General features: G+C 38.3%; 2 protein-coding genes across 2 annotated transcripts; both read right to left on the bottom strand.

Moving 5' to 3' along the window:
* LOC126080414 (olfactory receptor 5AP2-like) lies at nucleotides 1–990 on the bottom strand. The gene has a single exon (XM_049891635.1). It carries the CDS (start codon nucleotides 988–990, stop codon nucleotides 1–3), a length of 990 nt encoding a protein of 329 aa, XP_049747592.1.
* Nucleotides 991–9,761: 8,771 nt separating this feature from the next.
* LOC126080738 (olfactory receptor 5AP2-like) lies at nucleotides 9,762–10,715 on the bottom strand. Its single transcript, XM_049891916.1, has one exon. The coding sequence runs from the start codon at nucleotides 10,713–10,715 to the stop codon at nucleotides 9,762–9,764; it is 954 nt and encodes a 317-aa protein (XP_049747873.1).
* Between the last annotated feature and the right edge of the window lie 14,452 nt (nucleotides 10,716–25,167).

The following is a 25,167-nucleotide window of genomic DNA, read 5'->3' as shown; positions in this document are numbered from 1 at the left end:
TCACAGTATGGTTTTCTGTAAGACCTTCTTTAGGGCCTCTTTCACATCCTTATTTTTTAAACTGTAGATGAGGGGATTCAGCATAGGGATCACTACAGTATAAAAGACAGAGACAACCTTGTCCTGCTCCATTGAGTAACTAGATGTTGGGCGCAAGTACATGAAAAGAATCGTCCCAAAGAATATGGTGACAGCAGTGAGGTGGGAGGCACAGGTAGAGAAGGCTTTGTGCCTGCCCTCTACTGAGGGCATTCTCAAGATGGCGATGAGGATGCACAGGTAGGAAATAAGGACAATAACAACACAGGTAATGACATTAAAACTGGAGGAAGTCATGATCACAATGCCATTGATATAGGTGTCAGAGCAAGAGATTTTAAGCAAGGGTGGAGTATCACAGTAGAAATGGTTGATCCTATTAGATCCACAAAAGGACAATCTAAAAGTCATCCCTGTATGGATGGCTCCATTCCCAAAGCCTGCAAGGAATGAGGTAGCCACTAGTATGAAGCAAATTCTCCCGGACATGAGAACTGGATACAGCAGGGGGTTCCAAATGGCTGAGTAGCGGTCATATGCCATCATGGCCAACAGGAAGCACTCAGTGCCTAGGAAGGAGCCAAAGAAGTAGAACTGGGTGGCACATGCATTGAAAGAAATGGCTTTATTCTCAGCCACAAGGTTCATCAGCAACTTAGGAGTTACAGAAGAAGAGTAGTAGGCATCAACAAAGGAGAGGCTGCTGAGGAAGAAGTACATGGGAGTGTGGAGACAGGAATCAGTCTTAATCAGCAATATCATCCCCAAATTGCCTACCATAGTAGCCATATATATTAAGAGAAACAGTACAAAAAGGATAATTTGTAGATCTGGGTCATCCGAGAGTCCTAAGAGAATAAATCCTGTCACTTCTGTTTGATTTCCACCTTGAGTCTCTTGCATATATCTTGTAATTTGAGCTGGGGTAAGAGAAAAGACAGAACATGGCATTTTGTGGGTAGATCACATAACAAGCTGTAAATATGTTTTTAATAACATGTACACATGTGTACCCTATCGAAAGAGTAAAAAATGAAAAGCATAGTAAAAACTGTGCTGAATTTGACATTAAGTTCAAAGAACTGCATCTGACTACTACGTATGCTGCCTACTAACTAATGTTTTTGAGCAAGTAACTTCAGAATCATTAGCCACAAACTAAAGTCCCTTCTGGCCTTAACCATTTATAGAATAATTATAGGGAAATATCCTCAAGATGTAACTCTCCTTATTATTTACAAAAAAATAATTAATATGTAAACATACTCCAGAGACACAACTTCTGAAGAAATATGATCAAATTAATTCAGGACACTGAATAATCCTCTCAGGTACTAATGAATGCAAAATATTAAAAGTCAGTAAAAGAAATTAACGATGTCAAAGAAAAGGCTTGAATCTCCGGCAAAAGTTGGTGTTAAAAATTGACGAACAAGGAAAAACACAGAGCGTCCCATGCATGACTCCAATCCTACCCTAACTTCCCAGAGTCATTACCTATCAAAAAAAAAAAAAAAAGCGTCCGTAAACCCTGAGAATTTTCAGTAATTCCCGCTAATATTTACAGAATTAAACTGTAGGAAAGAAGAGATATCTCAGATGAAAGAGATATAACTAGCCAAGGCAGTGGAAACTCCCACCCAACACCCAGGTTCGCTGGATCACAACAGAACCAGGAAACACCACCAAGAGCGCTTGACCTTTTCCACCCAACATACTGAATTGGAGGTAGCTTAAATGGAAATAAGTTCACTCCTGGAAAGGTGTAATAAATGTTAACACAAGACGTAAAAAAAAAAAAAAAGTCAATATACATGCAAAACCGGTATTTTCAAAAGGCTAGTTGCCAAGCATTAGCAATAATTAATACAGAATAATTTACATCAAGTTATATCTATATTAGGTTTTTGAACTTCAATGATTAAAAAAGAATTATTCACACATTTAAGCAAAAAAAAAAAAAGCAAGTCATCTGTATGGGGAAAAAAATTAGACTAGCCTCTGACTTCTCCAGAATTTATTCCACACCAAAAGAAAAGGATGGAAAGCCTTCAAAGGTCTAGATTAGGAAGTAGGGATCCAAGAATGTTACATTCCAATAAGTTGTCATTTCATCACAGAACAATAAACAGACAAAAATGATGATGTAGGAAGTCCGAAAACATTCAACTCAGGGGCCCTTCTAAAAATAACTCATGATCAAATCTAGCCAACCAAGAATTAAATAGAAAAATACAGCTTAAATAAACTGAACATTGAATCCACATAAGTCTGTGAAAAGCATGGTTACAGAAGAGAATGTTGCTATTATAAGCCTGAACTGATATACCTAACTCATATACCCAACACAATAAAGGAGGCTCAGAAATATGACAGGAAGTACCCAAAAACCAAACGCCTATGCTGTGGGGTTAATTCTGATTCATAGCAACTCTATAGGACAGCATAGAACTGCCCGTAGGGTTTTCAAGGAGTGGTTGGTGGATTTGATTTGCTGACCTTTTGGCTAGCAGCCAAGCTCTTCACCTTGCAACAGAGGAAGTATAGAAGTGCTAAATCCTTTACAACTCACAGCAGGGAAATATTTGATATTGCTTAAAAGTAAAATTTGGGATAAAGTAATAAAATGTTTTTACTAATATTGGGGATAAAAGATCTACTGAACAAGGCTGGGGAGAAGGGTGGGCAAGAATTTTTTGTATTTTCACAAACACTGCCATACACAGAAACATCCGTATGGGCTCCACCCAGTTTGCATTAGGATATAGGAGCTTGATAGCCTGTCTTAGTTATCTAGTGCTGCCATAGCAGAAATCCCCCAAGTGAATGACTTTATAAACAGAAGTGTATTTTCTCATAGTTCCTTACCTTTTGTAACAGCTTGAGTTCTCTTTGCTTCTTTTGCTTGCTCCTGTTTAAGTCTAAATTCACCGTAAAATACAAAGCAAAAGCAAATAAATAAATAAATAAATTCCTTTGCTTAGATAAGACACTCATTCTAGCTTCTGCAGGTTAAACAGGAAGCACAGCTGGAAAGAACTTTAGAGGTCATCTATCAATAGGTAGGAAAACTGAATCCCTTTACACCTTCCCCATTATAATAGAGTTACCGTATATTCAGCAAAATTCCCTTCCTTCTTGATTTTACTTTTCCTTAAAGAAACGTATGAGAATTTTTATGACAATGCTAAACACATTTCAAAATACAGAGTACTGTAAATCCCCATACAATAAGTTCCACTTTATGTACAACTCCTAAACAAAACCAAAACCTATTGCCTTCAAGTCAATTACAACACATAACAACCTATAGGACAGAGTAGAACTGCTTCACAGGGTTTCCAAAGAGCAGCTGGTGGATTCCAGCTGCTGACCTTTTGGTTAGCAGTGGAACCCTTAACTATTACACTATCAGGACAACTCATAAAAAAAAAAATTCCCATACTTGCCCTTAAATGTTTTGTAAATTTGCCCTCACTTTCAAAGAATTGAGCCAACCCCTAATAGGAACAAATTCCTCATCACAATCCCCTTCACTTACTGCACATGCAGCTTTTAAACCATCGACAAGGCTTTGAATCTTTTCTTGCACTAAAGTAGGCTACATAAGAACCCAATGCACCTGTTCTGACTTACCTACAAATAAGACTTAAAGACACACTTAGGAATGCAATGGATCTCGTTCTTAAACCAGGGACTGACTGTACATCACTGCAGTTCAGCTGTAATATTGTTGGCAATTATTACAACTGCAGAGGCTTCAGAGCAGACTCTGGAGTGAACATTCTGACTTACATTAATTAGGATATGTTTCTTGTTCTTTGGTCTCTGGGGACAGCAAATCTGATGTAACTTCATTGTAATCTACTCATTTCTCCCCTCTGAAACTAAGGAAACCACATTTGTCTTTCTTAGTTCTCTCCTTCACCCTTGGTACACCCAGACTCAGTGGAGAATGAATTTTCAGTTCAACATTCCCATTCAAATTTAAATATTTTCCTCTTATTTCCCCTGGTGACTGGTGGTCTGTCCTCTTAAAAAAAAAAAATTAAATCTACAAAGTAGAAGGTTAGGTCTATCTCTGGTCACAACTTCTCTAAGGACTCCATGTACATACAAGAAATTATGCTATAAAACAAAAGATAAGAATCACATGATTTTATCAATTGATGCAGAAAAGGCATTTGACAAAGTTCAACACCCACTCATAATAAAAACTTTCAGCAAAATAGGAATAGAAGGGAAATTCCTCAACAAAATAAAGGGCATTTATACAAAGCCAACAGCCAACATCACCCTAAATGGAGAGAGCCTGAAAGCATTCCCATTAAGATCGGGAACCAGACAAGGATGCCCTTTATCATCGCTCTTATTCAACATTGTGTTCGAAGTCCTACCCAGAGCAATTAGGCAAGATAAAGAAATAAAGGGCATCCAGATTGGCAAGGAAGAAGTAAAATTATCTCTATTTGCAGATGACATGATCTTATACACAGAAAACCCTAAGGAATCCTCAAGAAAACTACTGAAACTAATAGAAGAGTTCGGCAGGGTATCAGGATACAAGATAAACATACAAAAATCAGTTGGATTCCTCTACACCAACAAAAAGGACATTTGAGAGGAAATCACCAGATCAATGCCATTTACAGTAGCCCCCAAGAAGGTAAAATACTTAGGAATAAATCTTACCAGAGATGTAAAACACTTATACAAAGAAAACTACAATACACTTCTGCAAGAAACCAAAAGAGACTTACATAAGTGGAAAAACATACCTTGCTCATGGGTAGAAAGACTTAACATTAGAAAATTCTCTATCCTACCAAAAGCGATCTGTACATTTAATGCAATTCTTATCCAAATTCCAATAACAATATTTAATGAGATGGAGAAACAAATCATCAACTTCATACAAAAAAGAAGAACAAAGTGGGAGGCCTTACTCTGCCTGATTTTAGAACCTATTATACCGCCACAATAGTGAAAACAGCCTGGTACTGGTACAGCAACAGATACATGGACCAATGGAACAGAATTGAAAATCCAGTCATAAATCCACTCACATGTGAGCCCAGTTGATATTTGACAAAGGCCCCAAAACAGTCTTTTTAACAAATGGTGCTGGCATAACTGAATATCCACCTGCCACAAAATGAAACAAGACCCATACCTCACTCCATGCACAAAAACTAAATCAAAATGGATCAAAGACCTAAATATAAAATCTTAAAACGATAAAGATCATGGAAGAAAAAATAGGGACGTTAGGAGCCCTAATATATGTCATAAACAGTATACAAAACATTATTAAGCATGTAGAAGAAAAACTAGGTAACTGGGAGCTCCTAAATATCAAACACCTATGCTCATCCAAAGACTTCACCAAAAGAGTAAAAAGACTACCTACAGACTGGGAAAATGTTTTTAGCTATGACGTTTCCGATCAGCGCCTGATCTCTAAAATCTACATGATACTGCAAAAACTCAACTACAAAAAGACAAATACTCCAATTAAAAAATGGGCAAAAGATATGAATAGAGACTTCACTAAAGAAGACATTCAAGTAGCTAACAGATACATGAGGAAATGTTCATGATCATTAGCCATTAGAGAAATGCAGATCAAAACTACAGTGAGATTTCATCTCACTCCAACAAAGCTGACATTAATCCAAAAAACACAAAATAATAAATGTTGGAGCAGCTGTGGAGAGATTGGAACACTTCTACCCTGATGGTGGGAATGTCAAATGGTACAACCACTTTGGAAATCGATTTGGCGCTTCCTTAAAAAGTTAGAAATAGAACTACCATATGATCCAGCAATCCCACCCCTTGGAATATATCCTAGAGAAATAATAGCCTTTACACAAACAGATAAATGCACGCCCATGTTTACTGCAGCACTGTTTACAATAGCAAAAAGATGGAAGCAACCAAGGTGCCCATCAACAGATGGATAACTAAATTATGGTATATTCACACAATGGACTACTATGCATCTATAAAGAACAGTGAGGAATCTGTGAAACCTGGAAGGTATTATGCTGAGTGAAATTAGTCACTTGCAAAAGGACAAATATTGTATAAGACCACTATTATAAGATCTTGAGAAAAAGTTTAAACTGAGAAGAAAACATTCTTTCATGGTTACAAGAACGGGGAGGGAGGGAGGGTGGGAGAGGGGTATTCACTAAATAGTAGATAAGAACTACTTTTGGTGAAGGGAAAGACAACACACAATACAGGGAAGGTCAGCACAACTGGGCTAAACCAAAAGCAAAGAATTTTCCTGAATAAATTGAATGCTTCGAATGCCAGTTTAGCAGGGGCAGGGGTTTGGGGACCATGGTTTCAGGGGACATCTAAGTCAATTGGCATAATAAAATCTGTTAAGAAAACATTCTGCATCCCACCTTGAAGAGTGGCATCTGGGGTCTTAAACACTAGCAAGCAGCCGTCTAAGATGCATCAATTGGTCTCAGCCCACCTGGATCAAAGGAGAATAAAGAACACCAAGGACACAAGGTGATTATGAGCCCAAGAGACAGAACAGGCCACATGAACCAGAGACTACATCATCCCAAGACCAGAAGAACTAGATGGTGCCTGGCTACAACCAATGACTGCCCTGACAGGGAACACAACAGAGAATTCCTGAGGGAGCAGAAGAGCAGTGGGATGCAGACCCCGAATTCTCACAAGACCAGACTTAATGGTCGAAGTGAGACTGGAAGGACCCCAGTGGTCGTGGCCCTCAGACCTTCTGTTGCCCCAGGACAGCAACCATTCCCGAAGCCAACTGTTCAGACATGGATTGGACTGGACAATGGGTTGGAGAGGGATGCTGGTGAGGAGTGAGCTTCTTGGATCAGGTGGACACTTGAAACTATGTTGGCATCTCCTGCCTGGAGAAGAGATGAGAGGGTAGAAGGGTTTAGAAGCTGGTGAAATGGACATGAAAAGAGAGGGTGGAGGGAGAGAGCATGCTGTTTCATTAGGGAGAGAGCGACTGGGAGTATGTAGCAAGGTGTATGTACATAAGTTTTTGTGTGAGAGACTGACTTGATTCGTGAACTTTCACTTAAAGCTGAATAAAAATTATAAAAATAAAAAATATATATATCATAAAAAAAGAAATTCTGCTACCTGGATCATGGCAAAGTGTTTCATTGGAGGAGACATGGGGCAGTGGAGAGAACAAGGACAGTCTTTAGCTTGGAATCCTAGCTCTCTGGCTGACTGATTATGTGACTCTGGGTATCTCTCTAGATCTCACTGTGTCTCAGCTTTTGTCATTTCCAAATGGGAATACTAATGTCTATTTTATAAGAAGATAAAATGAAATAATGACTGCAAATTTTTGAGCTTAATCCCCAGAACATAGAGAATGTAAATAAGTAAGAGTTTCTCCCATCTCCACATTCTTGCCCACATGCTGTTGTTGTTAGGTGCCATCGAGTTGGTTTCGACTCATAGGAACCCTTTGTACAATAGAACCAAAAGCCGTCCGGAACTTCACCATCCTTAAGATCATTGTTACACTTCAGGCCATTGTTGCAGCCACTTCATCAATCCAACTCATTGAGGGTCTTCATCTTTCTCTTTTTTTGCCAACCCTGTATTAGCCTACGTAGAGTAGATTGAGATTTATCAAGTACTCTATTGCTCAAATGAATCTCCTACTTAAAGATTAAAAGAGTGAAACTGAAATAGGTTGTAATATCTAACGATCATTAAAATTATTCATGTTGCTTTGAGAAGACATTCCCTGTAATTAATTTTCCTCTCAGGACCATTTAATCCATGCAATTTAATCTAGTTTCTGCAGGACAGAAAGACTTAAGCGATGTCTTGCTTCATCCCCAGAAATTCAGGAAATTCTGTATTATTTTGGTTAAGCTTAGCTCATTTTTTTGTGTGTGTGTATGGTGGTAGTGAAGGACAGGGAACAAAGGTAACCTGCAGGGAAAGTATTATAAGTTCCTATCAACGAAGAGTCCTTACATCCTGTGTTTCTTACCATGACCTATCAGTACCACATGAAGAAACTCACCCTAGACTATGGAGCTTCAGAATAAGTTTCAAAATAAGCAGAGAAAAATGTATGATCATAGCTTTAGTGTCATACAAAGAGACAGCAGGCACTGCTATGTTTCTCTGCCACTCGGCTGCAGACCATCTCAAGTTAGAATGCAATGTGATTTCAAGAAACCATTCTGAGAATTCACACTGGACACAGGGTGGTAAGCTTGGTGCCCTGAGGATGAAACATTGAAAATTAGGTTAAAATGAGACTCTTCATGGAGAACTTTGCCATCTAAAATCCAATAAACAAGCAACAAGTATTTATTAAGCAACTAATAGAGAGGATTCTGGCTAAAAAAGATGTTACCTCTACCCTCAAGGAGCTCACATCCATCAGAGGATGAGGCAGTGTCTTAGGCTGAGTTCTCTAGACAAGGAAAACAAGTGAAGCACATATACATATATAGAGAGAGAGAGATTTATATCAGGGAAATGACTCATGGGGTTGTAGAGGCTAGAAAGTCCCATGTCCTTGGGCCAAGTAAGAGGATTGTCTTGACTCACGTTGCTGTAGGGCTAACAAGCCCAAGATCTGCAGGTAAGCTGCTAAATCAAGTCTCAAGAACAGGAGATCATACGCAGTGTCCAGAGTAAGCAAAAGGCAGTGAGCTTTGCTGAAAAGTCCACATGTATTGGATGCAGGCCACACTCCAAGGAAACTGGCTTTCAACTGATTGCTGCTCATAGCAGATCTCATCACGGAGGTAATTACATTATTACATAGCTAGCAAACAACATCATAACTGCCAAACCACTGAGAATCATGGCCCAGCCAGGTTAAGACACAACCTTAACCATCACAGGCAACGTAGTAAATAATGGAGAATCTGGTAAGCCTGTCCTTCCCTGGTCATAAGTAAAGGAGACTAGGGAGAAGTTAAAATAACAACTACTATTTATTGTTATTATTACCTGTCTATTTACAGCAATGCTGTGGTACAGAACCCAGATGTGCCTTTCAAGGTAGACATTTCCTCATCTGCCATATATATGAGCAGCTAAAGGCTCATAGCAGAGTTCCTCTCTGAGAATTTCCTTGTGCTTTAAGGAACTGCCTTGCCCAAGATTATGCCCCCTCCCAGTGGGTAGCCCACAACCAGGACTGGTCATTGTGGATGAAAATACCTGACTCTTTTATCACAAGCTTGGTCATCACTGAAAGGCCATCCTGGCTCCAGAGCTCCAGGATGTTTGGGGAGAGTAGACATATAATTGGCTTAGTCCTTATTGTAAATTCCATACTATTAAACTTCTGCCCAAACCTAGGAACATTCTCCAATAACTCTTCCACCACACAAATCTATTTTTTCATTCTGTTTTCCTGGAATCCAACTGGAGACATCAAAGTAGATACATTAAAACTAAGGTTCACAGGAACGAATATTGAAGTTGGAACATAAACCCAAGGCAGCCGATACCAAAATTTAAATATTCTACCTGACACTGCCTCACCTACTGTGCTGATGCATCAGATAGGCCCAAGTATATATGTTTAAGACATGAAGACAGAACAAGCACGACATCTCATTTTAAATCATCTATCTTAATACAAGTAAGGATCTTAAGTAATGAGAAAAAAAAATAAGAAAATACATGTTCTTCTACATAACAGGAAGATGTTTAACATGCCTTCATAGCATGGTTTTCTGTAAGACCTTCTTTAGGGCCTCTTTCACATCCTTATTTTTTGAACTGTAGATGAGGGGATTCAGCATAGGGATCACCACAGTATAAAAGACAGAGACAACCTTGTCCTGCTCCATTGAGTAACTAGATGTTGGGCGCAAGTACATGAAAAGAATCGTCCCAAAGAATATGGTGACAGCAGTGAGGTGGGAGGCACAGGTAGAGAAGGCTTTGTGCCTGCCCTCTTGTGAGGGCATTCTCAAGATGGCGATGAGGATGCACAGGTATGAAAAAAGGACAGTAACAACACAGCTGATGACATTAAAACTGGAGAAAGCCATGGTGACAATGCCATTGATGTAGATGTCAGAGCAAGAGATTTCAAGCAGAGGTGGAATATCACAGTAGAAATGGTTGATTCGATTAGATCCACAAAAGGACAATCTAAAAGTCATCCCTGTATGGATGGCTCCATTCCCAAAGCCTGCGAGGAATAAGGTAGCCACTAGTATGAAGCAAATTCTCCCAGACATGAGCACTGGGTATAGCAGGGGGTTCCAAATGGCTGAGTAGCGGTCATATGCCATCATGGCCAACAGGAAGCACTCTGTCCCTACAAAAGAGCCAAAGAAGTAGAACTGGGCGGCACATTCATTGAAAGAAATGGCTTTATTCTCAGCCACAAGGTTCATCAGCATCTTGGGAGTTACAGAAGAAAAGTAGGAGGCATCAACAAAGGAGAGGCTGCTGAGGAAGAAGTACATGGGAGTGTGGAGACAGGAATCAGTCTTAATCAGCAAGATCATGCCCAAATTGCCTACCATAGTAGCCATATAGATTAATAGAAACACTACAAAAAGGATAACTTGTAGATCTGGGTTGTCCGAGAGTCCTAAGAGAATAAATTCTGTTGCTTCTGTTTGGTTCCCACCTTGGGTCTCTTTCATGTATCTTATCATTTGAGCTGTGGTAAGAGAGAAGATAGAACATCACATTTTGTTGGATGAACACATAACAAGGTATTAACATCTTTTTACTGACATATATACACGTGTACCCTATCAGAAGTTTTTTTCTTTTTTCACCCTATCAGAAGAGTGAAAAATGGAAAGCATAGTAAAAACTGTACTGAACTTGATATTAAGCGCAAAGAACTGCATCTGACTACTGTGTATGCTGCCTACTAACTAAGGTTTTTGAGCAAGTAACTTAGTAATCATTAGCCAAAAGCTAAAGTCTCTTCTGGCATTAACCATTTATTGAATAGTAAAGAGAAAAACCCTTAAGGTGTAACTCTCTTTATTCTTTATAAAAATTAATTAATTAATATGTAAATATACTCTGTAGACACCACTTCTGAAGAAATAAGATCAAATTAATTCAAGCCACTGAATAGTCTCCCCTAAAACTAATAAAATGAATACAAAATACTTAATGTCAGTAAAGTAATTAACAATGTCAGGGAAAAGACTTGAATCCCTGGGAATGAGGAGTGTTAAAAATTGATAAAATTAATGACCAAGGAAAAAGAGAGGAGAGTCCCATGCAGGATTCCAGTCCTACCCTAATTTCCCAGAGTCGTTACCTACCAAAAAAAAAGTGTCAGTAAACCTGAGAATTTTCAGTAATTCCCTCTAATATTTAGAGAACTAGTCTTTAAGAAAGAATAGATACCTTAGATGAAAGTGATACAACTAGTCAAGGCAGTGTAAACTCCCACCTAACACCCAGGTTCACTGGATCACAACAGAACGAGAAAATGACAACAGCACTTGACATTTTCCACCCAACATACTGAATGGGAATAAATTCACTCCTGGAAAAGTGTAATAAATGCTAAAACAAGACTTAAATATCTCAATATAGATGCAAACCCTATATTTTCAAAAGGCTAGTATCTAACATTTAGTAAAATTAATACAGAATAATTTACATCCAGTTATATCTATATCAGGTTTTTGAACTTCAATGATTAAGAAAAAAGTATTCACTTGTTTGGTTAAAGAAAAAAAAAAAGCAAGTCATCCATATGGGGAAAAAAAAATCACACTAGCCTCTGACTTCTCCAGAATTTATTCCACACCAAAAGAAAAGGGTGGAATGTCTGCAAAGGTCTGGATTAGAAAGGGGGAACCCAAGAATGTTAGTTCCAACAAGCTGTCATTTCAGTACAGAACAATAAACAGACAAAAATGATGATGTGGAAGTCAGAAAACATTCAACTCAGGAGCCCTTCTTAAAATAACTCATGATCAAATCTAGCCAACCAAGAATTAAATAGAAAAATACTGCTTAATAAACTGAATATCGAGTCCACATAAGTCTGTGGAAAGCCTGGTTGCATAAGAGAATGTTGCTATTATAAACCTGACCACATTAAAAATAATGATAAGCCTAACACAATAAAGGAGGTTGAGAAATGTGACAGGAAGCACCCAAAAATCAAACCCCAATGCTGTGGAGTTAATTCTGACCCATAGCAATCCTATAGGACAGCATAGAACCGCCCCATATGGTTTCCAAGGAGCGGTTGGTGGATTCGAATGACTGACCTTTTGGCTAGCAGCCTAGCTCTGAACCTTGCAACAGATGAAATACCGAAGTGCTAAATCCTTTATGACTCACAGCAGGGAGTTATTTGATATTGTCTAAAATTGAAATATGGGACATAATAACACAATACCTTTTCTAATATTGGAGATAAAGGATCCACTGAACAAGCCTGGGGAGAAGAGTAGGCAAGAATTGGTTGTATTTTCACAAACATTGCCATACACAGAAGCATCTATATTGGCTCCATCCAATTTCCGTTAGGATATAGGAGCTTGATAGGCTGTCTTAGTTATCTAGTACTGCCATAAGGGAAAAACCACAAGTGACTGACTTTAAAGAACAGAAATGTATTCTCTCACAGTTCCTTACCTTTTGTAACTCCCTGAGTTCTCCTTGCTTCCTATGCTTGTTCCTGTTTAAGTCTAAATTCACCCTGAAATAAAAAGCAAAAATAAATAAATAAATTAATTAATTAATTTTCTTAGAAAAGATACTCACTCTAATCTCCCCCCGCCAGGTTAAACAGGAGGCATAGCTGGAAGGGACTTTAGAGGTCACCTATCCTTTACACCTTCTCCATCATAATAGACTTACTCTACCTTCAGCAAAACTCCCTTCTTTCTTGATTTTACTTTTCCTTAAAGGCAAGTATGAGAAATTTTATAACAATGTTAAACACATTTCAAAATACATTTCAAAATACAGAGTACAGTAAATCTCTGGGTTAGGAACTTCTGACTTATGTACAACTTCTAACCAAAACCAAAACCTATTGCCATCAAGTCGATTTTGACTCAGCGACCGTATATGACAGAGTAGAACTGCCCCATAGGGTTTCTGAGGAGAGGTTGGTAGATTCCAGAGGATGACCTTGTGGTTAGCAGCAGAACGCTTAACCACTTCACTATCAGGACAACTCATACATGCCCTTAAATGTTATGGAAATTTGCCCTCACTTTCAAAGAATTGAACCAACCCTTCTACCAACAAATTCCTCAACACAATCCCCTTCACTTACTGCACATGCAGCTTTTAAACCATCGACAATGCTTTGAGACTTCTTTTGCTCTAAAGTAAGGCTACATTAAGAACCCAATGTACCTGTTCTAACTTACCTACAAATTCGACTTAAAGGCACACTTAGGAAAGAATTGGACCTCGTTCTTAACCCGGGGACTGCCTGTACATCACTGCAGTTCAGCTGTAATATTGTAGGCAATTATTTCCAGTTGCAGAGGCTTCAGGCCAGACTCTGGAGTGAACATTTTGACTTACTTTAAATAGGATATGTTTCTTGTTCTTTGGTCTCTGGGGACAGCATATCTGATGTAACTTCATTTATAGTCTACTCATTTCTCCCCTGTGAAACTAAGGAAATCACATTTCCCTTTCATAGTTCTATCCTTCACCCTTGGGACACCCAGGCTCAGTGGAAAATGAATTTTCAGTGTAACATTCCCATACTTAAATATTTTTATTTTATTTCCCCTGGTGGCTGGTGGTTTGACCCTCTGTAAACAATTGAAAGAATCTACAAAATAGGTTAGCTCTACTTCTGGTCACAGCTTCTATAAGGACTCCGTGTACATATAAGAAGTTATGCTACCTGGATCATACCAAAGTGTCTCAGTGGAGGGGATATGGGGTAATATAGAGAACAAGGGCAGTCTTAGCTTGGACTCCTGGTTCTCTGGCTCACTGATTGTGTGGCTCTGGGTATCTCTCTAGATCTGGCTGTGTCTCAGCTTTTGTCATTTCCAAATGGGAATACTGATGTCTATCTTATAAAGAGATAAAATAAAATAATGAATGCAATTTTTGAGCTTAATCCCTAGAGCATATAGATTATAAATAAATGTTTACCCAATCTCCACATTCTTGCCCACATTTTGTTGTTAGATGCCATTGACTCGGTTTCAACTCATAGTGACCCTATGTACAACAGAACAAAATGCTACCCAGTCCTGTGCCATCCTCACAACTGTTGTTATGCTTGAGTCCATTGTTGCTGCCACTGCATCAATCCATCTTGTTGAGGGTCTTCCTCTTCCTCTTTTTCGCTGACCCTGTATTAATCTACCTAGGGTAGATTGAGACTTATCAAGTACTCCATTCCCCAAATGAATCTCCCAAGTAAAGACATAGGGAGAGAAACTGAAATGGGTTATAATATTTAATGATCATTAAAATTATTCATATTGCTTTGAGAAGGCATTCACTGTAATTAATTTCCCTTTCAGTACCATTTAGTCAATGAAATTTGCTCTAGATTCCGGGAGACAGAAAGACTTAAGAGATGTCTTGCTTCATCTCCAGAAATTCAGAAAAGAATGTTCTGTATTATTTTGTTTAAGCTTAGCTTTTTTTTTTTTTTTTTTTTTTGGTGGTGGTGGAGGAGAGGGAAGAGAGTTAGCCCAGACGGAAAACACTATAAGTTCCTATCAACACAGAGTATTTATCCTGTGTTTCTTGCCACGACCTATGGGTATCGCTTGAAGAAATTCATCACAGGCAATGCAGCTTCAAAATAAGTTTCAAAATAAGCAGAGAACCAATGTATGATCATAGTTTTAGTGTCATTCAAAGAAGCAGCAGACAACGCTAAATTTCTCTGCCACTGGGCTGGAGACCATCTCAAGTTAGATTGCAGTGTGATTTCAAGGAACCATTCTGAGAATTCACACTGGATACAGGGTTGTAATCTTGGTGTCATAAGAGAAGAAACATAGAAAACTAGGTTACGATAAGACTCTTTATGAAGAACCTTGCCATCTAAAACCCAATAAACAAGTAACATGTATTTATTAAGCAACTAATAAAGAGAATTCTGAATAACAAAGAGGTTATCTCTACCTTCAAGGAGTTTACAGTCTGTCAGAGGATGAGGCAGTGTCTTAGGGTGGGTTCTGTAGAGAAGCAAAACCAGTGAAGCATATATATGTATACATATTTATATTATATATAGAGAGAGAGAGAGATTTATAGCAGGGGAACAGTTCATGTAGTTGTAGAGGCTGGAAAGTCCCACATCCCTGGGTCAAGTTGAAGATTTCTCCTGACTCACCTAGCTACAGGGCTGACAAACCCAAGATTAGCAGGTAAGTTGCTAGCTCAAATCCCAAGATCAGGAGGCCATATGCAGGATTCTGAACCAGTAAAAGGCAGTGAGATTTTGAAAAAAAATCCACATATACTGGATGCAGGCCACAGTCCCAAGGAAACTCCATTTCAACTGATTGGTTCTCATAGCAGATCTCATCATGGAAGTGTTTTCATTATTACATAGCTGGCAAACAACATCATAACTGCCAAACCACTGAGAATTATGACCCAGACAAGCTGACACACAACTTTAACCATTACAGGCAGCATTATGAATAATGGAGAATCTGGTGAGCCTGTCCTCCTCCTGGTCATAAGTAGAGGAGACTAGGGACAAGTAATAATAGCGACTACTACTTATTGTTATTATTTGGATGGGTAGTCACCTCTATTTATGACCAGAGGGAAGACAGGTCATTTTGAATACCAGACAATCATATGGTCTATTATGCCGGCAATGACAACTTAAAGAGGAATGGTGCTACTTTGTCAAAAAGGACATTTCAAAATCTATGCTGAAGTACAATGCTGTCAGCGATAGGATAATATCCATACGACTACAAAGAAGGTCAGTTAATAGGACTGTTATTCAAATTTATGCACCAACCACTGAGGCCAAAGATGAAGAAACTGAAGATTTTACCAACTTCTGCAGTCTGAAATTGATCAAACATGCAATCAGGATGCAACGATAATTACCGGTGATTGGAAAATGAAATCTGGAAACAAAGAACAGGGATTAGTATTTGGAAAATATACACCTGGTAGTAGAAATGATGCTGGAGATGACATGATAGGATTTTGCAAGACCAATGGCTTCTTCATTGTAAATATCTTTTTTTAAAACAGCATAAATGGTGACTATACATGTGGACCTCACAAGATGGAATACATAATAATCAAATCGACTACGTCTGTGGAAACAGACAATGGAAAAGCTCAATATCATCAATCAAAACAAGGTTGGGGCTGACTGCAGGAACAGACCATCAATTGCTCATATGTCAGTTCAAGTTGAAACAGAAAAAAAATTAGAACAAGCCCGCAAAAGCCAAAGTATGCCCTTGAGTATACCCCACCTGTGTTTAGAGACCATCTCAAGAACAGATTTGACATGTAGAACACTAATGACCCAAGACCAGACAAGTTGTGGAATGACATCAAGGACATCATGCATTAAGAAAGCCAAAGGTCATTAAAAGGACAGGAAAGAAAGCAATGACCAAATGGATATCAGAAGAGACTCTGAAACCTGCTTTTGAACTTCAAGTAGTTAAAGCAAAAGGAGTAAAAGAGCTGAACAGATTTGAAAGAGTGGCTTGAGAAAACAAAGTAAAGTATTATAATGACATGTGCAAAGACCTGGATTTAGAAAACCAAAAGGGAAGAATCATTCTCAGCATTACTCAAGCTGAAAGAACTGAAGACAAAAATCAATATTGAGGGATTCTACCGGGAAAGTATTAAATGACATGGAAAGCAACAAAAGAAGGTGGAAGGAATATAGGGTCACTATACCAAAAAGAATTGGTTGATGTTCAAACACTTTAAGAGGTAGCATATGATCAGAAACTGATGATACTGAAGGAAGAGTTCCAAACAGCGCAGACAGCAGTGGAGAAAAACAAGGCTCCAGGAATTGACGGAATACCTATTGAGATGTTTCAATAAATAGCTGCAGCTGTGGGAAGTGCCCATTTGTCTATGCTAAGAAATTTAGAAGACAGCTCCCTGGCCAACCAACTGGAAGAGATCCATATTTATGCCTATTCCAAAGAAAGGTAATCTAAACAAATGCAGAAATTATCCAATAATATTATTAATATAACACCCAAGTAAAATTTTGCTGAAGATCATTCAAAAATGCCTGCAGCAGTACATTGATGGGGAACTGGCAGAAATTCAAGCCAGGTCCAGAAGAGGATTTGGGACCAGGGATATCACTGCTGATCTCATATGGATCCTGGCTGAAAGCAGAGAATACCAGAAAGATGTTTACTTGACTATCCAAAGGCATTCAACTGTGTGGTTCATAACAAATTATGTATAACATTGTGAAGAATGGGAATTCCAGAACACACTTGATCATGCTCATGAGGAACCTGTACACAGATCAAGAGGCAGTAGTTCAAACAGAGAAAGTGGATACTGAGTGGCTTAAAGTCAGGAAAGGTGTGTGCCACAGTTGTATTTTTTCACCATACTTATTCGATGTATATGCTCAGCAAATAATCCAAGAAGCTGGACTATATGAAGAAGAAAGGAGCATCATGATTGGAGGAAGACTCATTAACAGCCTGTATTATGTAGATGACACAACCTTGCTTGCTGAAAGTGAAGAGGACTTGAAGATCTTACTGAAGATCAAAGACCACAGCCTTCAGTATGGATTACACCTCAACATAAAGAAAAGAAAGATCCTCAAAACTGGACCAACAAGCAACACCATGATAAACAGAGAAAAGATTGAAATTGTCAAGGACAATCAACACCCATGGAAACAGCAGTCAAGAAGTCAAAAGAAGCATTTCATTGGGCAAATCTGCTGCCAAAGGCCTCTTTAAGGTGTTGAAAACCAAAGATGTCACCTGGAAGACTAAGCTGCGCTTGACCCAAGTCATGGTGTTTTAAATACCCTCATATGCATGCCAAGGCTGGACAATGAACAAGGAAGACTGAAGCAAAATTGACGTTTTTGAATTGTGGTGTTGGCAAAGAATATTGGTGTACGATGGACTGTCAAAAGTCAGACAAATCTGTCTTGGAAGAAGTACAACCAGAATGCTCTTTAGAAGCAAGAAAAGGGAGACTATGTCCCACTTACTCTGGACATGTTATCAGAAGGGTTTGGTCCCTGGAGAAGGATATTGTGATTGGTAGAGGTTCAGGGAAAAAGAGGAAGACCCTCAACGAGATGGATTGACACGGTGGGTGCAACAATGGGCTCAAGTGTAAGAATTGTGAGGATGATGTTAGAACAGGCAGTGTTTCGTTTTCTCATACACAGGGTTGTCATGAGCCGGAACAGACTTGACGGCACCTAAGAACAAGTATTTATTGAGCAGGCACTACTTGCTAAGTTGTCCTATGCATTTTCTGATTTTTATGAATCATCCTCCATCACAGATCAGGAAACTGGGGTCTCAAGAAGTAAGCAATTGCCCAAAGACACTGGGACTCAAACACAGTTTTTCCTGACTATAGAATAAAAAAAAATGTATCGCTAAATACTTGCATTACTGCAGTTCAAAGTAATAAAAAGCTTATGAAAAATTATCTTTTGTATTAAATATATATCTAAAACACATAAACTACAGTAATGCATACAGTTAAACTGCTCAGCTACTAACTGAAATGTTAGAGGTTCGAGTCCAACCAGAGACACCTCAGAAGAAAGGCCTGGTGATTTACTTCTAAAAAATCAGCCAATGAAAACCCTATGGAGCACAGTTCTACTCTGACACACATGAGGCCTCCATGAGTTAGAATTAACTCGTGTACACCTGGTTTACAGTAATGACTAACAGCTTGTTTAATCCCCTCAAAAAGCAGGACTGGCAAGACTGACTAATTGTGATATAGTGTGTGTGGTAGTGATGGTGGTGCTGGTTGCTCGGGGAAGGATGGAATCATGGTGTTAGTAGTGGAAAGGCTCTACATTAGTGAACTATACCGCCCCTTAGTTGAGAGGTATTCTTTACTAAAAGATACCTAGAATTGAAAGAAAAAAAAAAAAAGCAAGTCTCAATAGAGGTAGTATTGTCCTCTGGGGGCATTATTGAAATCGGTGGTTGTCATAGTGATGAGGCAACACCACAAAATTTAGTGGGTGGGGGTCAAGGATGCTAAAAGCCCTAATAGTGCAGTACAATCCTTAGCAAAGAGTTGATCAGGACCCATGGAATTTACAAGCATCTTGCCAGTTATTTATATAGAAAATAGAATTACCTAAGCCTTGAATCTAACTGCATTTTACATGTAAACACATTTTACATATAAAGACAGCAGATTTTTTGCATGGGCTTTTAATACAACGAATTTGTCACAAATTAAATAACACATGCATGCACACACAGGCACACATTTCTTACCTCCATCTACATAGTTCTTACCTCTATCTACATAGTTCTTACCTCTGTGTCCACTACACTTTATTTCTAATCTAAACTGCTATCTGGTTATAAGAATGAGGCTCTATAATAAAAATGTGCTTTTTTTAATGCCTACTAACGTACATTATGGTGCCCTGGTGGCGCGGTGGTTAAAGACTACAGCATGCTACACCTGCTGACCAAAACGTCAGCAGTTCAAATCTACCAGCTGCTCCTTGGAAACCCTGTGGAGCAGTTCTGTTCTGTCCTTTGGGTCACTATGAGTCAGAATCTACTCAACAGCAACAGGTTTAATGTACATTGGATATTGAGAGAAAAAATAAATGAACCACCTCATTCTATTTTCTCTAGGAACGTAGTTGAGGATATCTTCCACTACATCATATAATGAGCTCTTAACTCTTTATGAAACCTCATGGAAGAAATTTCTCTTAGGTCAAATAACATCCAAATTAAGTGATTTTTTGGGGGGGGGTGGGTGGGCAATGAGAACACAACAACTGATGTCATTTTCATTTTTTCTTTATCCAAAAGGAAGTTGGAACAAATTTATATGTCATCTCTTGAAATTCTAAATAATTTTAGAACATGTAGTTTTTACTAGCTTAACCCTATTTTTATTTTAATATTTGAATTATGTCTTTCTTTCATCCAGTTTCCCTTACAAATATGTGTCATTGTATTAAAACAAGCCATCTTGGTAAACTCTTTTAGATTCTTTTCAAGGATAATGAGTTTTGCCTCTTCAGTGGCAGTTTTCCTATCCTTCTTATCAGAATAGGTAGCTTATTATAAGAGAAAAAGTAGGAGCTTTCTACTCAAATGAACACTTATATTCTGTCTCTAACACTGCGAGGTTATGTGGTCCTGGGAAAGTTAAATAAACAGTCACTCAACTAGTAGTTGTATCACTGAATTATCACTGTAAAACAAAGACTCACTCCTTTCATTTGAAAGCAGAGTCAATATTATTATCAGAAGATTTAATTGGATCGCACATGTGAAGCTGTCTTTCCTCTGTCCACCATACTGTCTCAGACATGATCAAATCTCATTAATTTGTTGCAGAGTTTTAAATTTCTGACATGTTCCCTTATGCCAGATTAAGAGGCATTTTAAAATATGGTCCCTCTATGAGAAATGACAAATAATGTCCTCTATAAAAGGACTTTCAGGCATCAGCAAGAAGACCATTCTAGGTGATCCCAAAATCACACCTCTTAGGAAGCTTTGGGCAAACCAGTCAAGGCATCACTTATGGCTGATTGAGTCATTGCAAATAGGTATCTTCAAGCAATTCCCTTGTGTCTCTTCCTTTTATCATTAAGGCTGAAGGAAGAGAGAGTGCAATTCCTTAGGGGATGACAGTTCACAAATCTTTGAGTCTCCTGTGAGTGCAGAGAGTATTTCATCATATTTCTTCTGGGGGTTATTTGTGACTCTGAGATTTAAATACCCCACACACATAGGAACAAGCGTGGGCTGAGCAAGTAGCTCAGAAACAACTATCAGGGTGATTCGCTGTCTCTGGATCTTCTCAGAATATTTGTTCAGTATAATCCATCAGGAGAAGAAAAGACTTTCAACCTCTCTCAAACAGGTAAAAAACTGGTGAGGTCACGGGTCAGTATTAAAAAAAAAAAAAAAGGAAAAAAAGAGATTTGACCTTTTGGGAATAGAGCATTATACTGCTCATTGCTCCTTTGAGTTTAGGTTCTGCATAGTCTCAGGTAGATGCCACTTTATATTTTCAAAAGGAGACAAAGGCAGTACGTTGACTTTTAGGAATCTTGTAATAGGTACAGATTCGGAGAATGCTAGAACTGAAAAGTTCTATGTTTTCCACTGCATTCATTTCACAGGTAAGGAAGCTGCATCCAACGCATCACCAAGATCAAATAATAAATTACTGGCAGAAACAGGACTGTATCCTAGCTCCCCAAGCTCTTGCTTCAGCATTCTTTTCTTATCAACTTGTAAAAACAGGCGATACATAGAAATCTAAGGTATATTGTCTGAATTTATTTCTATGAAATCATACTTTTGTTCATCTTTTGTTAAATATTTGAGTTTATTGTTAACTATGGAATTTGTTTATCTGCTCTTAATTCTGCCGTTTCTTCAATAGTCAAATGGGCTGAATTTTAGCTACAGGAGACTAGACAGGAAACTGTGTCTGTTTTCTTCTGTCTTAGTCAAACATTGTTAACCCCATTTAATGCATGAGAAACTAAGGTTCCAAGAAAGTAAGTAATGTGCTATAAAACAATAGCTAATAAGTGGAAAAACCTGTATTTCTCCAGTATGACAAAGAACAAGTGGGAGGCTTTATTATTGGTGAAGTCTCTTCTCTGGCGTTAGCATCTTGAATTTAAAAGGGAGGTAAAAATGATTTTTCTATAACCTTTTCCAGTTGGGAAAACTAGAGTCCAAAGTGAAATGAACTGGCTAGCACACAACGTTATGGATCTGATTCCTGATTCCTAGTGCTGTGTTCTTACTAGGCATCCAACACTCCTCTCACTATTGCGGTCTGGTGTCACCCTGCATTTTCAACATTGGTGCCTAGCTGTTTTGTCACCTATAAAATTATGAGGTTGGACTGAGTCGTTCCAGTTTTAACAACAGGATTATGTTCTCACCTACTAAAGTGCAAGAATAGGCTGACAAATTGAAGGACTATGGCAGGTGTTTTGTTTTGTTTTTTGTCCTAACGAACCATTTTCAAATTTCTATGTGAGATAGTAGGGGAAAAAGAAATCAAGCGAGCACCGTAAGGGAAATTAGCAATCCCAGGTTCAATGGCTGATTCTGCAACTGATTCATTGAGTGTCTTGACAAGTCCCCTCGACCTGCTAAGTCTTTGTTTCTTCATTGACCTAACCTAGGAAATGATGTAGGCATCCACCTGTAGTGAAAATGAGCTGAACTGCAGTAGGGGCAAGTATTCTTGTTTTTTCTTTTTAACAGCTTTATTGAAGTATAATGAGCGCACCGTAAGTTGTACATACTTAAAGTACATAATTTGATGAATCATTACCACAATCAAGAGAGTGACCATATCCATTGCCTCCAATGTTTTTTGTTCCCCTTTGTAAACTCTCCCTACTACTCCTCCCCACATCTACCATCTCCAGGCAACCACCAATCTGCTTCCTGTCACTATTCATGTGGCTGTATTTTCTAGAGTTTTATAGATGAATGATAAAATGATTTACAGATGGAATCCTAAGATGATTCCCTGGCTTTTTTCACTCAGTATGATTATTTTGAGATTTGTCTATCATGTGGTGTGTATCAATAGTTCTTTCATTTTAATTCTGATTAGAATTCCATTGTATGAATACATCACAATTTATTCATCCAGTCACCTATGGGTAGACATTTTGGTTATTTGTAGTTTTTCTGGCTATTATGAATAAAACTACTGTGAACATTTGTATGCAAGTCTTTGTGTGGATATATGCTTCTTGCGGGGTGGGGGGGGGAACACTTAGGAGCAGAATGGCAGGATCCTAAGGTAGTTATGTGTGTTTACTTTTGTCAGAACCTGCCAAAGTGTTTTCCAAAATGGTTGTACTCTTTTACTTCCTCACTGGCTGCAATTCAATTTCTAGTTCCTCCACTTCTTGTCAACACTTGGTATAGCCAGTCTTTTATTTTATCTTAGCCACTCTAATAGTTGTATATTCCACTGTGGTTTTAATTTACATTTTCCTAATAACTAATGGTGTTAAACATTTTTCATGTGCTTATTTTCCGTTCATGTCCTCATTAGTTAAGTACCTCTTCAAATCTTTGGCCCGTTCTTAATGAGTTGAGTGTTTTCTTATTACTGAGTTTTGAGAGATATTTATATATTATGGGCACAAGTCTTTTATCAGAAATATGCTTTTCAAATAATTTCTCCCAGACTATGGCCTGTCTTTTTGTTCTGTTTCCTAATTGACCTAATGTGTGAAATTATGCACACATTCACAATATGTTAAGAGTGAGTTCAAAAGCAGTAGATGCAAGTACTCTGTAAATGATAAGCTTGTGGGCCAATATATGGCGTTCTTTATTATTAGAGCTCCTTCTTTGTTACCATTGATTATATTCTATGTGAAAATTAAAAGATAGGGCACTACTCCCATCCACCTAGAATTTAATATACATTATGAATGTCCACACTTCCGTGAATGACATATTCCTCTACTTCCCCCTTTCTCTTCTTTTCTAAGCAATAAATCAATTAAACCAGTTAGAGTCTGACTTCTCCTTTCAGGTGTAGATAGGGGATGCTTCTTAGTTCTGAATCACTTTGCTTTTTGGCCCACTGCTGTGTCTTCCTCTTAATTATGCCCATGCCTGACCCCTGGGTGCTTTCAAAGATCAGGAAAACTCAAGGACTGGTTCTACGCCCATGCATGACATGCAGGACAATAAAGGAAAGAAAGGCACAAAAATAAAAGAGATTTAACCTCCATCAAGTCACATATACACAGAAGCCAGGAAAGTGGGATGGGCACTAGAGTCAGATGGATGCAGCTCAGCTACTTAACTGACTCTCAACTTTGGTGAAGTTACTTAATATCTAGTCTTGGTTTGTTGGTTGGTTGGTTGGTTTTTAGACCTAAGAAGAATAATGATACCTACTTCATAGAGTTGTTGTGATAATGAAATTATGTAATACATGTAAAATATTCAATGAGGAACTGGCACGTAATAAACACTCAGTAACTACAGACTTTTTAAAAATTATCTGCTTCCATTTCTTATATAGCTCCCCTCTGCTCCAAGTATTTCACTTTCTTTGTATGTGTGTGTGATGTGTTATACTTTCACTTTGTGCTTTCTCTTTATGCCTACCTGAAATGAGAACTAACCTTTATTCATTATCCATATTTATGTTTGCTTTGCTTTAGAAAGAAGTAAGGAACACTCTAAACTACTCTTCTTTGCTAATTTATAATTACTTAGACTGGGTCAAGTATCTGATAAATAATTTCAGAACACCGGCATCATTGGAGAAACACCACTTGCCATTCCCAAGAAGCAAACATCTTTTTGTGTGTGTGTGTGTATGTGTTTATGTGAAGGTTTACGGCTCAAATTAATTTCTCATTCAAAAGTTTATACACACATTGTTTTGGGACATTGGTTGTGATCTCCACAATGTGGCAGCATGCTCCCCTTTCTACCCTAGGTTTCCTGTGTCTGTTAGCCCAGTTTCTGTCCCTTCCTGTCTTCTTATCCTGCCTTTGGACAAGAGATGCCCATTTGGTCTCATATACTTGATTGAACCAAGAAGCACATTCCTCACATGTATTAATTTTTTGTTTTATAGGCCTGTCTAATCTTTGTCTGAAAAGTGGGCTTCTAGAATGTGCAAACATCTTCTGTTTTGACAAGTGCTCCTGGGGAGGACACAATCATTGCCTTCACCCATGTCATTTCAGTCACCTTACTTCTCATAGAATCTTTTTACTTGGAGGAACCTTAAGGATCATCTCAAATAAAACCTTCATCTACTGTAGAAAATACATATTTTTATAATATGTCTTGCTTATGATTGCTTATCTTTAGTTTGAGTATTTCCAGTGACAGTGAATTTACTACAGTCACCAACTAATCACATCCAGGCACATGTAAAACAGAAGAG

This window comes from Elephas maximus, chromosome 7 (genome assembly GCF_024166365.1).
Source record: "Elephas maximus indicus isolate mEleMax1 chromosome 7, mEleMax1 primary haplotype, whole genome shotgun sequence".
Taxonomy (NCBI): Eukaryota; Metazoa; Chordata; class Mammalia; order Proboscidea; family Elephantidae; genus Elephas; species Elephas maximus.
Note: the sequence above shows the minus strand (reverse complement) of the source record. Positions and strands in the feature narration are given on the sequence as shown.

Coding starts and splice junctions, on each gene's coding strand:
- LOC126080414 (XM_049891635.1), bottom strand. CDS start 990: ATGCCATGTTCTGTCTTTTCTCTTACCCCAGCTCAAATTACAAGATAT.
- LOC126080738 (XM_049891916.1), bottom strand. CDS start 10,715: ATGATAAGATACATGAAAGAGACCCAAGGTGGGAACCAAACAGAAGCA.